Genomic DNA, 16,365 nt, shown 5'->3' with positions numbered 1-16,365 from the left:
ACGTTTTTCCTAATCTGCTCGTAAGAACAAAATAAGAATGCTTTTTCAAAAATATATTGCACATTACCTCATGTCATTGCATTTTGGTCTAGTTTTGTGGATGATATTTGGAAGAAAGTCCGGCTCTTGGCTATTTGAGACTTGATTACAAATAAGATTAAAGAAACCTCATTTAAAATAATACGTTGTATTTATTATAAAAACGTTTAAGAAAAACGTTGATGTAAGTTGTATCTTATGCTCTGACTCCAGAAACTGTGGTTAATCTATTTTGGCAATAACCCTGTGTGAAAAATTTCTTGTATAATCGATGTACTTTTGTAAGAAATTATATTGATAAAAGTTTTGTAATATTTTGCAAAACAAATTATTTTTACTCTGCAACGGAGCATTTGGTAGTCATGAATAATATTAAATAAATATGTATCCCATAATGTTATGTTCGGTGTTCATAAATGTTAGTATTTTTTATTATTATGGAAACGTATTGCGTTCACTTGTAGAAAATACAAAAAAACTATTTTCTGTTTTATTGAAATTTTTTGGTGAATCAGATTTTTTCTTTCTCGTATTTTTTTGTTTAAAAAAAGTTTTTCAGAATTTTTTTTCCTGTTTATCTGAATATTTTTCACGTTTTTCAGATTTTTTTTTTTTTGTGCTCACCCTCTGAGATTAGAGCACAAACAACAATGCAGTAGGCCTATACACATTTTTATTGTTAATTACGTTTGTTTAAATAAAGTTGGAAAACAGGAAAAACATGAATACTGTCGGCCACTAAAAAAAAGAAACGGTGGCAGCAGGCGCGCGCACAAGCATCAAGCAAGAGAGCACTGCGGCGGCGGCGACAGCGGCGGCGCGCTTCGAGCTCCTCGAAATGCAACAGCGGTCAAGCGGCGGCGTTTTTCGGTAAGGACAAAATATGAACGTTTTTCTTGCTAAAATGTTGAGTTGTGCTCACGTGTTGTAGTTTATTAAGACTTAAACGTCCCACACGCCAGTCAGTCATCTGTCGTGCCTTTAAAAAGGTAAATATTTGTGTGTGTGTTTTTTTATGAGCGAATGTCGTCATACTTTTAGCTAACTATGTGAAAATATAATACAGTATTCTGTACCGTAGCACTTCTGATTGATTTTGCCTAATATAATCACTAGTACCTCTCTAAAACTACAACTTAAATGTGGTGTTTCCAGAGATGACCAACTGCACTATGTACTTACGTAGAACCAAACAAACAAATAAACAGAACAGAACTCTACCGCTTCAAGACAAAATGTCACCCTTTCTTGTCCACTTGATAAACATGTCTACCAAATTTAACGTTGCTAAGTGAAGCTGGCTTTGGTGGTGGGTTTAAAAATATATATTTTTCTAACACACAACTGAGTCAATTAGTGTAAAATTGCGGCTTCAAACTAGCACGTGTCTTGTCAGGTGTGGCTTCGAAAATTCGAATCTGTCTTTAGGGCAGATTATTTTTTTTCTTGTCCAATAGATTCAGTTGAGCTTCAAATTGCAGACTTCAAGGGCTGCATTTTTAAAACAAAGTCCCTGAAGGCACTTCAAAGAGTAGTCAAACTTGAGAAGAGCATTGATTCATTCATTCTTTGAACTACTTATTCTAACCCCAGAAAAATGACAATATTACTAATAACTTTTTGAGACTTTTTTGTGCGTCTTCTCATGATAGTCATGCGTACCAAATTTCATGTTGCTCAGTGAAACATTCGGTCAGGTTGTGACGTTGTGTTGTTGACTTATTAGTTTCCTGTGAAATGGTGTGTCATCAGATTTGACCACAATGTTTCGCTGACAAAATCACAATCTCATACATCCTTTCTTATTTTACATAATCTCACATTATAATGTACTTTGACAATCGCACCATGTTTTTGTGGTTCCATGAAACAATAATACTGCACAGTATGTTGTTTGCAGTGCCCGAAAAACTGATACATTGCAGCGTGCATGTTGATGTGCAGTGCTCAATTGCTTGCAGTTTCCCCACTGGAACTTTTTCTGGAACAGATTATTATTTCCATCACACTTTGATCTCCTCTCAGCGGGTTTATTAATTTTGTGTGCTGCTGTGAGCATTGGCACACCTTTTGGAACAAATAAATCCGGCCTCCCCGTCTTTATTGTTTTTGTAAGGAGCTTACTAAAATCCTACTTTAAGTCTGTTACCGGATTCATTTTTAATTACAGTGACTTCATGTTCTTCTCACACAGTGTAGCTATGTAAAGTAAAACCAATGATTGTTAGCATTTTATTAAGCTAACTTGCAAATAGTCCGCCGCTCTGCGTGTCGAAAGTGAGGAAATGTGTCGTACTCATGCACAGACACACAAACACACAGTGGAGCATTGTATCATGCGTCCTGTCTCCTGCTAGTGTCCACACAATCTAACCTACAGTATTTACATTTTGACCTCATGTGTTTCTCTCTCAATTGTGCCATATTATTGTGTATTTTTAGGCCCACATCAAAAACAGAAATGAACACAAACTAAACAGAAGAATGACACAAATCAGTCTAATGTGTGATATTTTAAAAGCTGTCTTGCAACAATAATAAACAACAAAAAAATGTTAGCGGCTGTAATTGAAGTAGATCATTTCATATTAATTCGTGGTTTATTTGCCTTTTATTTTAGCATAAGCTTAACCTTTAAAACTAAAAATATTTATATATTTTAATGTATTATTATTTACTATTTTTATTATTGTATACAGTAATTTTTTTTATTTATTATATATTTATTTATAATAATATAATCTGATATTGTTTATTGTAATATAGATTAATTTATTAATTGTGTTTATTTAAAAAAAATGTGGGAAGAAAACCTTGATAAAAAGAATCGCATGGCAATCAAAAATTACAATTAGATTGTTGTGTATTTACTCCACTTATTAGCATGCCTGTGACGTTTTGCATTGTTTGTCAGCCTTAAAATAAATGGAATATAATATAATATAATATAATATAATTTTTTGTTAGTTTGTTTTTTAAAGGCAAATCTATGTGGCTGTTTAAATACATAACATGGAATTTGCTATTTGGAATTTGTCAAGCTTGATCTCACCTTTCTCTCTTTTTCAACTTTCTTTTTCTCTTCTGTCCTCTTCCTCCTGAGAGGATATTCTTTGCAGACCTCATTGAGTTTTATCGCATGTTCATTGCCTTTTTTTTTACGACTCCTACCTCACTTGCTATTCTTTATTCGTCCATCTGCTGCGCTGTTTCCTCCCTTCCCCTCCCCTCCTCTCCCCTCCCAGCAGCAGCAGCAGCAGTAATAACAATGTGACGTCACAGTTGCCACGCCAACGAACAATGACTCCACTTGAATCAGCCTGCCGAAGGCATGAAAAAGTCTGAAGGACCCTTGCCCCGAAATTCAACAGGATGTCTGCCATTTTGGTTTGAGCAGCCATTGTAAGGGTCAATTTGGCCATATTTACAAATGTGAAAAAAGAGCCCCTGACACCGGTTTTATAGATTGACCCTAAATTGGGTTAAGGTGTCTATCGTAACAGGTTGTACCAAAAAGTCTCAAGGAAGTCTACCATTTTGTTTCAAAGCAGCCAGTTTGGGTCAATTTGGCCAGTCACATTGGCACATCCAAAAATATCTTAGTGGTACCAAAATTGGGTGGACATGTCTATGATAATGTTCCGCACGAATAAAAGCAAGTCGGCCATTTTGGTTGGAAGTAGCCATTTGTAAACTCGATTCTTGATTAATAAGAGTTGCTAGCAAATTGTACTGTGCGTGTTTTTCCCGTTTAAAAGGGACGTCAGCCTACAACATTTCTTGACAATATGTTAGATGTGACTTCACTATTCTAGACATTCTGATTAATATTACATTTGTAGAATATGAGTTGTGCAGCAAAATCAAGGGGCGGCCATTTTGCCACTTGCTGTCGACGGAAAGGCAACGACCAATCACAGCTCACCTGTATTCTGAAGCTGAGCTGTGATTGGTTGTTACCTGACACCCGAGCAACCGTGATGTCATTTTCAAAATGGCCACCTTCTGATATTGATAAAAAACTGCTTGATTTTGCTGCTTAACTGATATTCCACTAACACAATATTAACCAGAATACCTTATTCAGGCTGCATAGAACATATTGTCAATTTTTTTTTTTTATTGGGTTGACTTCCCTTTCAAGCTCATAAGGTGGACAAGCTTCAAGTCCATCGCGTACCCTCGCCGTCCTGTGATGCCGGCCTGCGGTTGAGGGCGGCCCGCGACCAGTCCCAAGCTGGGGAAGCTAAAGGTGGTGCGGCGGCAGCTGCTGCAAAGGTAGCCCGTTTGCTGAGCTCGGCGCTCCGACCTCCTGGCGACCGCGCCATATTGATGACATCACTGCCCGTTTCTTTCAGGTATGAACACCAGCCCTTTGTCTCCTGCCTGGCCGGCTTGTACGGTTGCCAGTGGAGACGATACCAAAGAGCTCGAGTACAGCCGGGAGAATGCTGCTGCGGCAAGGTGCGCACACACCAGAGTGATTCCTTTCATGTTGTCTGTTCATATTTGGAATGATTCTAGATGAGTCTCTGTGTGTTTACAGGTGGAGTGCAGCAGTTTGGGCCTCCTGATGCTCACCTTCCTTGTGAGTTTAATGTTTCTATATTTCTGGATCGAAGCTCAAAATGACTACAATGATTTTGACTGGTGGGTGCTCGTCACGACACACAAACACATTTGTCCTCAAAACTCATTCACTGCCATTGACGGCTATAGACGTCAAAAATTCATTTGAACTATTTCTATTAGTTTCACATTTTTTTCCCACTTTTGTTAACAAGAGTATGAAAACCTAGAAAAAAAATATTGTACATTTAGAACAGATATAAAATTTGTGATTAATCGTGAGTTATCTAGTGAAGTCATGTGATTAATTACAATTAAAAATTGTAATCGCCTGATGGCACTAATTAAAAAAAAGAAAAAGAAAAGATTATTAAAAATTAGGGTCATCAGACATTACATTTTTTAATGACTTGAATAGTTAACTAATCATAATTTTTTATATCTGTTCTAAATGAACAATAAAAAAAAATCTAGGTTTTCATACTCTTGTAAAGAAAAGTGTGTGTGGGGGGTGTAAGTGAAACTAATAGAAATAGTCCAAATGAATTTTTGACGTCTATAGCCGTCAATGGCAGTGAATGAGATTCATTTTTCCTCCCTATCTTATATTGTTAGGTTCAACTTTGGCATTTTGGGTTTCTGGTTCCCTTGGTCGCTGGTTTTGCTGGTGGTGGCTGCTGCGCTCTTCACATACATTGCACTCTTACTGGTATGCTTGATACATTACAGTGAGAATCTGTAACATGGTTATTTTCAATAATAACATTTTGTCTCATTTTAAAGTTGCTACATTTCTAAGCGGCGTGTCGTCAAAGCCTTCAAGGCCTTCTCTGCTGGCCTAAACATCAAAAGCACAGAGCATTTCAAGCACTGTAAAAAATGTATTTCCAACAATCTTTTATCTTCATTTAATGGCATGTGTCTTGGCTGTGCTTTTTACAGTCGTTTGTGGATTATCATCAGTATTATTTATCCAATTGGATTTCTGCTTCTGTGTGTTGCTATATCAGCATAAACTTCCCAAGACCTTCAGACGCAGGAGTGCTTAGTAAAGGCCTACGTTTAAAAGGCAGCGCCCACTACTGAAATTTATTAACCAATGATGTAATCAAAATTTACATTGATATGTGGTTTATTTTAATATTGCAATAACATTGTATTTTTAATGGTTTTATCAAATTGTAAAATAATTATTTAATCCAATTATTTAATACAACTAATTAAATAATTGAAATGTGCATACAAATGTTGAGTTAAAAAAATTATTCCAATTTTTAAATTTTTTATAAATCGTTTAATAATAATCAGTTAACCAGTTATTTAATAATAATAATAAAAAAGTTAAATGTATATGTTAAATGGGTTATTTTATTTTAATGTATCAAGAGATTGTGTTTGTGTATCCCTAATTTTGTGGCCTGTGGTTTTGTGTTTTATTTTATTTACAAACATAACCTTTCATAGATGTCTTCTAATAATAATAACAAGAAATGTATGAATGTCCCTTAGGTGTTGGCTGTGTGTCTTCTGTCTGAGGGCCAGCGGTTGTACCTTCACTGGAGCCACAAGGTAGACCATCACCACTTTGTACACTTGATGTTCTCCAAACAAGAACAAATATTATCAGCCAAATACGGAATCAGCATTGCAAAATGAAAATGAAAGATGTAATTCAAGCTACCACTGTACCTAAATGTGCTTTTTGTGGCCTGTTTATCTCAGACTGGCATCACGGTGACTTTGGCCTTCTACATGCTTGCCACGATCATCTTGTCCAACCTGTGGAGCAACGAATGGACCACGCTGTTGCTTTCGCTTCAGGTTGACAAAAAAAAGGAAAAAAAGAAATGACTTTTCCGTCCCTCATCTGTGACTAATTGTGCCATTTGGGTGTGTCATCAGGTGACTGCGCCTGTGCTTCACGTGGCTGCCGTCTTACTCATGTCAATCATCGCCTGGCCCGTCGCTTTGCACTTTTTTCGCATGAACAAAAGAGGTATGTCGCCACATTATGTCGTTATAAATCACTGTCAATATTAGGGGTGTTAGAAAAAATCGATTCGGCAATACATCGCGATATTACAGCGCGCAATTCTCGAATCAATTCGATATGCGGCCGAATTTATTTTTTTACATCAATTTTTTATGGGAATATTCAACAAAACGTCTTACGTAGGGTTAGGATTCAAACATTAAGCATGGAAGAAAGTTATATTAATGGAACATTAAGCCTTAATATTTGATTTCAGTGCTGTTCAAACATGAAACAGACTGCAACCTGAATTTTCAGATAAATTTTCATACAGATCTTACAGTTTACATGTACAAGTTTACTGATAAGTTTTTAGATTTGTATCGGGATTAATCGGTATCGAATTGAATCGTGACCTATGAATCGTGATACGAATCGAATCACCAGGTACTAGGCAATTCACACCTCTAGTCAATATTATTAGATCAAATCAGTAAGGAATTGGATTTATAAGGAATTAAGCATGGTATATTTATAACTAAAGTCAGCTAGCTTAATGCTAACGCAGTGGTTTTTAACCAAAACAACCACCACTGTTTTCTTAAGATGGAACCTAGTGGCAGCAGTTCAAATGAGAACAGCAGGGGCCCCAGAATTGAACCCTGCGGAACACCATGCGTTCTGTTATACACTTGAAACCTTCGTCTGACCACTTTTTGTTTTGTTTGACATAGTATGAAGGGGTTACAATAATAAAAGAATCACAACAGCCACGAGTCGATGACTGACACTGTAAATACTTGTCTAAACTGTCAAATTGAAACAAAAAACTTCTTCGACAGCGCGCCAGGTGGCTGTTTTGGGCCTCTACCTGTCCGGGCTGTTCTCCCTCTACCTGGTCCCTCTGGGAATGTACTCGCCGTGCATTAAAGTCGAGGGGACGCTGGGAGCCGCCCCGGCGCTCATCGGACACCGAGGAGTGCCCATGGTAAGATGGTCGCACCCGATCACAAGTGTGACTCTCACTTGAACGTGTGTGAAGAGCCTGAAGATGTTTCTCCTGCTTTTTTTGTTGCAGCTGGCTCCTGAGAACACGCTCATGTCCTTTGAGAAGGCGGTGGAGGCCGGAGGTGTCGGACTGGAAACGGATGTCTCCATCAGGTGCTCTTCTGCGTGTGTGTGCGTGTGTAAGAGAGAGAAAATGTCCGTGATCCGCTGAATGATGCAGCAGAATCGGGGTCAGCTTATGTTGGTTCTCTCTCACTGCTATAATTAACGGGGCAACCTCACGGGTGGCGAATGAGCGGATGCGGCGTGCCCTGAAGCTAGCGTGCTGCCCGTGGCTCTAATCATCTTAGCGCCACGCTAATCCAGTTAGCCCTTGGCCCTCTCGCACACCTACAACTCATGGCAGGTTAGCGGAAAACAGAAACGGGTTCAGTGGAGCAGACCCAACTTCGTTCATTGGGTTATTTCAGAAACACTGTCGCTCAAGTGTAATGGTGGAGGAAAGTAGAGTTATTATAAAGTACTAATGCCCTCACATGTGGGCAAGGAGAGTCATCTCAATTTTTTAGTCCTGCTGTGAAGAGCGAAAATCCGCCAGGAATTGATGCTGTCAAAGCACTACAGATGTCTGCGTGAAGCTCTTCATTTAACTTAAACATAGTTCAGAAAAATGTCAACAAAGGATTACTTTTGTCTAATTTAACTCATTGACTCCCAGCAATTTTTCACTGACCCCTTCGCTGCTGGCTGTTTTACTGGATTTTGACAAATTTTGCAAGGCCCACAGAATATTGTGTTCTATTGCTATGAAAACATGGAACCTACCAAAAGAAAGATTAGAGTCTCTTTCATCAGGAAAAAAAATATTTATATCTGTTTCCATTTTGCAGAAATTAGCATTAGAATATAGCTAAGTTTAATCATTATTCACCAATCTGTTTAAAATAGTAGGGGAAAGAGCTTTTTGCAACACGGCCCTGGTTGATCTCTTATACTCTGCTGCCACCTGCAGGCCGTTTTTGCAATAACTACCATTGCTTCAAGCATTTTGTTCAGTTTAGAGGCTGCATCGAAAGCCTTCTGTATGCTCTAGTGTAAAAAAACAAACAAACATAAAAACTTATAAATACGTCTTTGGGAGCAAATGAGTTAAGCTCATTCCAACATAGTTCCTTGGCACCAAAATGGCAACAAAGCGCTACTTTCCACACTGTGAGTGTAGGAATGATGGATTTGCCATGAATGCTCATTATTGTGGTTGTTTGCACATTCCAGCTATGACGGCGTTCCCTTCCTGATGCACGACTCCACCCTAAAAAGAACCACCAACGTCGCAGAAGTTTTCCCAAACAGAACGGACGCAGAAGCCTCCATGTTCTCCTGGGCCGAGCTACAGCAGCTGAACGCTGGCGAATGGTTCTTATCTGTAAGGGAAACACGCAGATAAACATACTGATACAGCTGGGCTGTATGGCCTTCAAATAAAAATACGTTTTTAGCACCAAAATCGGATTTTGATGGATTCCCCCCATCCTTAGGTTATTAAAAAAAATTGAAAAAAAACGACAATGACATGATTCAAAATAAGTTTTTCTCTTTAAAAAAAAATCCTTTTGGTATTTATTTTGAAAGTTTTTTTAGGGGTGTTTTTTGATCAAAGTATTATATTGTCGATTCTGATTCGATCAAAATTACTGAGATCTGCCAATATTGATAACAATCTCATGGATTAGTTGTAAAAAAAAAGAAGAAAAAAAAGTGAGAGTTGGCCTGCATATTGTGGCACAACCCAGAATCCCTCCTCTCTGGCTGTTTGTTACAGAGGGATCCATTTGGCAGCGTGTCTTCCTTGAGCGAGGCAGACCGCGAGCGGGCGAAGAACCAATCGGTTCCCTCGCTGGCTAACTTCCTGGATGTGGCGTCACGCAGCGACCGACGCGTTCTCTTTGACCTGCGTAAGCCGCCTTCGGGGCATCCTTTCGAGGACTCGTACATAAACGTCACCCTGCAAGTGGTGTTGGAACATATTAACTCCTCTCAGGTAAGTGTCCAATCGGAAATAGCCGTAGCTTGATAGCATAGTTAGCTTAAGTCATGTTTTTGGGAAAAGAAGGAAAAATAAATGGTATTTTTTGTTTATTTGGAAACAAGTCGAAAAATAACCAGGCTAACAATATTAGACTATAAGCAGTCCTCTGCACTAATTGCATATTTTTCCATCTAGTATTTTAAATAGGGGTGTCAAAATTAGTGCGTTAATTAAAATTCCTTTAACGCCCCTTACTGGGAAAGCCTGTACTGTGGGAATTCCAGTCACAACACATTTGTTTTAATTTAACAGTAATAAATGTAATAATAATGCATATATTTATGGAGACTGGGGTCAAGTTATATAAAAATTTGCAGAATTTCACAAGTTACTCTAAAGATTAGATAGCTCTTAATATGAAAAGAAAAATGCCCTCTCACCGTCTTACAAATGCAATTATGCCATCTAGTGGCAGGAAAATGACCTCAACACAGTGCACTACTTTTAACTCATTTGCTCCCAAAAACATATAAATACGTTCTATTTTAAATATTACCATGCTCCCAAAAACTTATTTATAAATGTTTTTAAATGTTTTTTTATGCTAGAGCATACAGAAGGCTTTGATGCAGCCTCTGAACTGAAGATAATGCTTAAAGCAATGGTAGTTATTACAAAAACGGCCAGCAGGTGGCAGCAGAGTATACAAGATCAACCAGCGTCATGTTTCAAAAAGCTCTTTTTGCCAGTGTTTTAAACAGGATTGTGAATGATGATGAAACTTAGCTATATTCTAACGCTAATTGATGCAAAATGGAAACAGATACAAAATTGCTTTTTTTTTCCTGACGAAAGAAGAGAGTCTAAACGTTCTTTTGGTAGGTTGCATGTTTTTATAGCAATAAAACACAATATTCTGTGGGCCTTGCAAAATCCAGTAAAACAACCAGGAGCGAAGGGGGTTGCTTCAGTGAAAATGACTGGGAGTGAATGAGTTAATTTTAACTAATTATTATGAAATGACTAAAAGATGCAGCCCTATTTCTACAAGTTCAATTTCTTTCTCCACTTTTATGTTAACCATCGTATGGAAGCTAGAAAATAAAAATGCGATTAATCGTGAGTTAACTATTGAATTCATGATTCAAAATTTGAATCGCCTGACACCCCTGATTTTAAAGGTAAGTTTTCTATGGCTGTGTTTGTAGGTACTATGGCTGCCATCTGAGGGGAGGGATCAGGTACAGTCCGCTGACCCTGAGCTGCAGCAGACTTCAGGACAACGCTTGTCCATTCCGGATCTGATGGCCGAGCACATCACCACTCTCAATCTTCACTACAGCCGCATGTCACAACAACAGATCAGGTACACACGGGCAAAACCGGATTAGCGAGGCGGTTTGGCGGCAACGCTGTGTGTAAGAGGTTCGTCTCTCTCTTTTGTGTGCCCGCAGCAAGTACAGCTCGGTGAATATCAGCACCAACTTGTTTGTGATCAGCCAGCCGTGGCTCTACACGCTGGCCTGGTGTGCTGGGGCGCACTCGGTCACCACCAACTCCATACACATCCTGGCGAAAGTCCAAAGGCCGCTCTTTCTCATGGTGAACACGTCATTTGTATTCAATTCAGCTCAATCTAGAGGAAGAATACACAATATTAGAAGAAATTAGGACCCAGCTGGCCAATATTAGCTGTTTTGAAATCAACCCAAAAATTTTGCAGAATGTATTTTTATTTATTTATTTTCACGTGATGACATTAATATAAGACAAAGATAATGATAGTTAATCATAAAATAGGAAAAATATGTAATATGTTTTAAATATGTATAAATAAAATAGACAAAAGTACCCAACGTTGTCAAAAAGTGATCTTTCAAATGCATAATTATTCCCTGAGTCAAGAATACAGTTAGTCTGCAGTGTAAATGATCATATTCACATAAACGCTCCTTCACTGTTTGTCTCTTTCCAGACTCCTGAGGAGTACAACATGATATGGATTCTCACTGACGCCATTTCTGCAGTCCTCATCATCGCCATTTTCATTTTCCATTGGTGCGTACATACACACACAGACAGGCAAAAATATTGTGCTCATATTCTGTAGATATTTTTAGAGCAACAATACAGCAAATCAAACCTGCTTGTGTGCGATACAGGTGGCGAGAGAGAGGTCTGCCCTTCCTGTCTGGCAGTCGTCAGGCTCATGAAAACGGACCATACAGCAAGTTTAGAACGGGTATGACCAATTTGTTCATCATTCGGACTTGATGACTGTCTTTTACTTCAGAGCTGGGAAAGCTTTTTTTTTTTTTCTTTTAATGGGAGAGCCCTCCATATTCAAGTGTCCTAAATGTGTTTGTATTCTGTGTATGTGTCGTGTGTTAGACTCCTTTGAGGTGATCTGCATTCGTTGGAGTCCTTTCCACTCCGACCCCCCCACCGGATCCCTCATCTCCATCCCTTTGGTCCTCACCCAATCGCATCTTGCATGAGCCCCCGCATGTCCAAACCCTGTAGGAACAATTGAGGAATTTTTTTTTATATATATATAATTTGGCCCAAATTGTGAAAGATTTTTTTTTCTCTCCAGTGTTCAACTTTGTAGGTTCACACTGTGTATACAACCCGAAAGTCATCAACATGAATGTCTTCATTTCCCCACACTGTAGCTATCATTGACTTCGTTGACCTCTCATTTCAACTTTTTCCAGAGCTGAGCGACGTCTGGTCCATCTCCAGTGTCAACGCTGCACCGGACCAGCGTAGCCCGCCCACGTCGCCAGCGCACGCCCATCTGCCCACCATCGCTGAGGAGTAACGACAACATGCGCATCCACAAAGTATACACAGCATTTCACTTTTGCAACACATTACAGCCTTTTTCCAAATTGGGATCAATTCTAAAATGAGAAATCACATATAGTGAGCCTCTGTTTATTGAAAGGGTAACTACCCCTCCATATTTTATTTTTTTTAAATAGTTTGCTTGCATAATTCACTAAATAACCAGTTTATTACTCTAAAAGAGATCAAATGTTGAGAATCATACATATTGTGCATTTAAACACCAAATGTTCAACCAAACATTTCATCTATGAAAGACTGTTAGCTTAATGCTAACTTAAAATGTGAAATTCCTTAGTGAGGCTAAAGGCACTATAGAAGCAATGTTACAGTAATTATCAACTTTCAAACAATCATTTTGATACATATAAACAGAGCTAACCAAAGTCTGCTAGCTTAATGCTAATAAATAATGTGAAAAGCCATAGAGAGGCTATTGGTTATTAGCAAAGACGACCGCAATTCTTAACTTATACACAACTGCTACAGAACGTGTTCATCCGGAGCATCTCATTTAATGACAGGATGTGTATAGAATTCTGAGGACAAATGACATAAATTAATTTTGGAATAAGGCTGCAACAAAACAAAATGTGTAAATAGGGAAGCACTGTGTATAATTTCCGGATTCACAGGAATTCAAACCACAAGCACAGTTGAATTCTGAGATGTTGCAGTGAAGACAAAAAAAGAAAGAAGAAAAGCAGAATTACAGACATCTTTTCAAAAAGTGACTGCACTGCTGAACTCTTTGGTCGCACCTTGTTCTCCACGTTTCTAGCACCATTGGATCAACTAAGCTCTCAGTTTCCCAGTGGATAAAAGTACACATCATCATGGACAGGATGAACTCAAAGCTGATGGAGAAGATAAAGACCTCTCTTTTTTTTTCTTAGATGTGTACAGGTACCAGCTGCATTAGACCAAAACTTGAACTGTCCTTTTAGCCTGATTTTAATGGACGCTGCTCGATGGACTGACAAAGTGAATGTACCACAGGACGCTCCACAAGGTAGCTACTAGTTCATATTGATCTACAAGGTGAATGTAGTACTCAACTTAGTTGGTAATGGAATACTCCATTTTGTGCCAAATTAGTCAAGCCAACGCCATTTTATGATCTTCTGTTGTCGCAATTCAATATAATGAACTTGTTGGTGGTTGTTTTCAATGTGTTGCTGTTCCCTATTTCATCATTATTGGGATGATAAACGTCTGGACGTGCGTGTGTAGTACACAGCTACATTCAAAATTATTATATTTAGAAATATATGGTTTCCTACGGGTATTTGATGTTAATTTATAGTGCAGCCCATGTTAAAAGGGTGGTCATCTTGCGTCATTGCTAAATAGTTGAGGGAAATTAGAAAAATGTGGTAGTTTATAAGGAGGTTGTAATTACTAACGCTGACCAGCAGAGGGCAGCATTTGCTACATTGTGTGCATGGCCTTAAGGGAAGCTTCGCATTCTAAAGCGAAGAAGAGCCACACGCAATGTGGAAAGAGGAAACAGTCGTGAATTAAACATAATTTTGCGTTTTCCAGAAACTCGAAATAAAAACCCACAAAAATTAAATGTGTAGCGACAGATTGCATTTTGCACCACACTACACATGCGCTAGCTTTGATCAAGAGTTTTCTTGTCCTAATGAGAAAGTTTCTCTCTCTAATGAAGTCAGTAGTAGTCCGTAGTTCCCCCGCCTCCAAGCTACCATCATGCTTTACATTTTGACGTCACATGCGGGCCATGCGGGTCTTGGTTGTTTGGGTTGCCAAATAAGGCAGCTATCCCCCTACATGTGAGAGATGGGTTTGCTGTGTGTTTAGTCGGGTGTTCTCCTGGAAGTCTTAACGAAACCTGGCAATCTTGATGAAAATGCAAGCGTAAGTAGAACTTTATTGTTACAAAAACAGCGTGTGCCATTAACATTTGCTGTTACATGACAGGAAGTAGCTCCCCTAAAAATGTATTTCAACATTCTTTCGTAACACTCTGAACGTGTTTGTCAACCTTATTCAGTCTTAGCATTATCCTTCTCGTTGTATGAGTCATTTCCCCAAATAAAAGCTTGTTCCAGTAGTACGTATTGTAGGATACGACGACTTAACGGCAATAGATTGCTTTGTGTGAGTATTTCAACATGCACACTACTATGCATGTTTTACACAACAAAATACAAAAATGACTTGTGTTGAACTTGAAACTATCAGAAAACTACCAAAAGACTGAGTAAGAATCAGCTTTTAAAAAACGGACAAAATAGTGCTGCACTTACTAAAGTTTCTGTGGTCCTCTGTGGAAAGATCCATGTTAGATTCTCAATTAAATGTTCTTACAATGTCAACTGCTATCAAACAAAAATAAAATTTGGGGACATTGAAAGCACTTTTTTGTACTTTTATTTGTGACTAGCATGTTTTGAAAGGCTAGCAAGAGTAATGAATATCACAGCGGGAAAAAAAATCTGTATACTAATGTGATGAAAAATATATTACTGTACTTTACGTGGTAAAACAATAAAACAAACACTAGCATAGCATAACACATAAATAGCCGTTACCTCAATCAATAAATAAATGCGCTACATTTTCTTTGTGAGTACATTTTAATATTTTGCACTGGTCAAATGCTATTAAAATCACAACATTTTGCAAAGAAAAACAAACTGAGCAACAAAAGAATAATGTAAAGTTTGGCACGGTGAAACTTTTTGTAACATTTTCCAAGCATTCAAGGACAGCTCCTTGCTTTAAGTAAATTTAGCACATTAACAAATGCGCCAGCTACCTCTTAAGCTAACAAAGATGCTACAATCCAAAAACGTAAGCACGTTAATAACACCCCAAAAAGCAAGTTATCTATTATCTATTTTAATTTACTCAACTAAATAAGTTAGAGTTAATAAACCCACTCAATGTTTTTTTTGTCGCACACAAAAAACATCCGTGCTAACATCAATGGTCACATGATGCACATGCTACTTGTTACTAGGCAGAAGCCCATTTACAAAATATTTCATACACTCTAAATGCCAAAAGTCTGGTCACATGACGCGTTTATCCCATGTTGCTGTGCACAGTTTCCTGCCTATAATTCCTCATTCAAAGAAAAGAAAAGAAACAGAGTACAAATGAAAGTATTTTCCAGCCACATGTTATGTTTGCGGTTTGTTGCTGGGCCGAATTTGTGTCAAAAGAAAATTGCCAATTTTATTTCCTGGTCACATGACAAGTTTGCTACTTGTTGCTAGGCAGAATTTGGTTCTACAAGCTCAGTAGTTGAGTTACCTTAGCATTGAGCTTCTTGTTGCTAGGAATAGTTAGCTTAGCCATGATCTCACCCAAGTGTGTTGTTCTTCTCAGAGGTAATCGTCCTCACTGGACGTCTCGTCCTTGTCGTCATGGTAATGCATGTGGTAGTTGCTGGGACCTTCACCGGGGTCATCGTCGCTTTCACTTCCGATCGAACTCTCGCCGGGGAGCTTCCAGGGTTCAGAGCTGACAGAAGGCCGATGACTCATCCACCACAGCTGGTGGCTGAAGGTCCGCCCCCAGCTGCAGTGCTGGCCAATGGGGCGCAGCAGGCGAGCGAGCTCGGCGGCCTCCTGCCAATAAGACGTTCACTTGGTGTGCGTGCGATCGGACCGCTGCTTGTTCATGGCGGTCAACATCTGACTGATGTATGAAGTCAGCAGGTCGTCCATCTTGTAGCCCTGAGAGGAATGCGGATCACAAATAAGGAATTAGGGCTTTGATAGGCTTTTTTTGTGAAAGTTTAAGAAAACATGGAGTTGTTCGCACAATTCTGTGGAATTGTTTCTAAGCAGAATTTGTTGCAAATACAAAAAAAAAATGATTTCCTGGTTGCCCTTTGTTGCTAGGCAGATTTTGTGCCTGT

At 38.7% G+C, this 16,365-nt stretch overlaps 2 protein-coding genes across 11 annotated transcripts in view; one reads left to right on the top strand and one right to left on the bottom strand.

The window, feature by feature from the left end:
* The first annotated feature begins 760 nt into the window (after positions 1-760).
* On the top strand, positions 761-14,853 carry gdpd4a (glycerophosphodiester phosphodiesterase domain containing 4a). Of its 5 annotated transcripts, none has more exons than XM_077565448.1 (18): positions 761-909; positions 4,184-4,317; positions 4,398-4,503; positions 4,586-4,689; positions 5,224-5,317; positions 6,118-6,177; positions 6,331-6,429; positions 6,511-6,604; positions 7,423-7,568; positions 7,659-7,741; positions 8,864-9,014; positions 9,411-9,629; positions 10,826-10,983; positions 11,072-11,219; positions 11,593-11,675; positions 11,780-11,859; positions 12,335-12,463; positions 13,103-14,853. In XM_077565448.1, exons 4-17 carry the CDS (start codon positions 4,613-4,615, stop codon positions 12,439-12,441), a joined length of 1,599 nt encoding a protein of 532 aa, XP_077421574.1. In that variant the 5' UTR covers positions 761-909; positions 4,184-4,317; positions 4,398-4,503; positions 4,586-4,612; the 3' UTR covers positions 12,442-12,463; positions 13,103-14,853. The 5 variants fall into 5 exon arrangements, with proteins under 5 accessions (XP_077421574.1, XP_077421572.1, XP_077421575.1 ...); XM_077565446.1 differs by adding an exon at positions 12,009-12,136 and having other exon boundaries at positions 12,335-14,853; XM_077565449.1 differs by having other exon boundaries at positions 4,586-4,654; positions 5,252-5,317; positions 12,335-14,853.
* Positions 14,852-16,365, bottom strand: part of myo7aa (myosin VIIAa) — a 29,735-nt gene continuing 28,221 nt past the window's right edge. For all 6 annotated transcript variants that reach the window (XM_077565436.1, XM_077565439.1, XM_077565437.1 and 3 more), the window contains one exon: positions 14,852-16,180. In XM_077565436.1, coding sequence (XP_077421562.1) covers positions 16,088-16,180 — 93 coding nt within the window. In that variant the 3' untranslated portion in view covers positions 14,852-16,087. The remainder of the gene's footprint in view (positions 16,181-16,365) is intronic.

Source organism: Vanacampus margaritifer, chromosome 5 (assembly GCF_051991255.1).
Source record: "Vanacampus margaritifer isolate UIUO_Vmar chromosome 5, RoL_Vmar_1.0, whole genome shotgun sequence".
NCBI lineage: Eukaryota > Metazoa > Chordata > Actinopteri > Syngnathiformes > Syngnathidae > Vanacampus > Vanacampus margaritifer.
The sequence above is the reverse complement of the archived record's forward strand: the minus strand, read 5'-3'. Positions and strand labels throughout refer to the sequence as shown.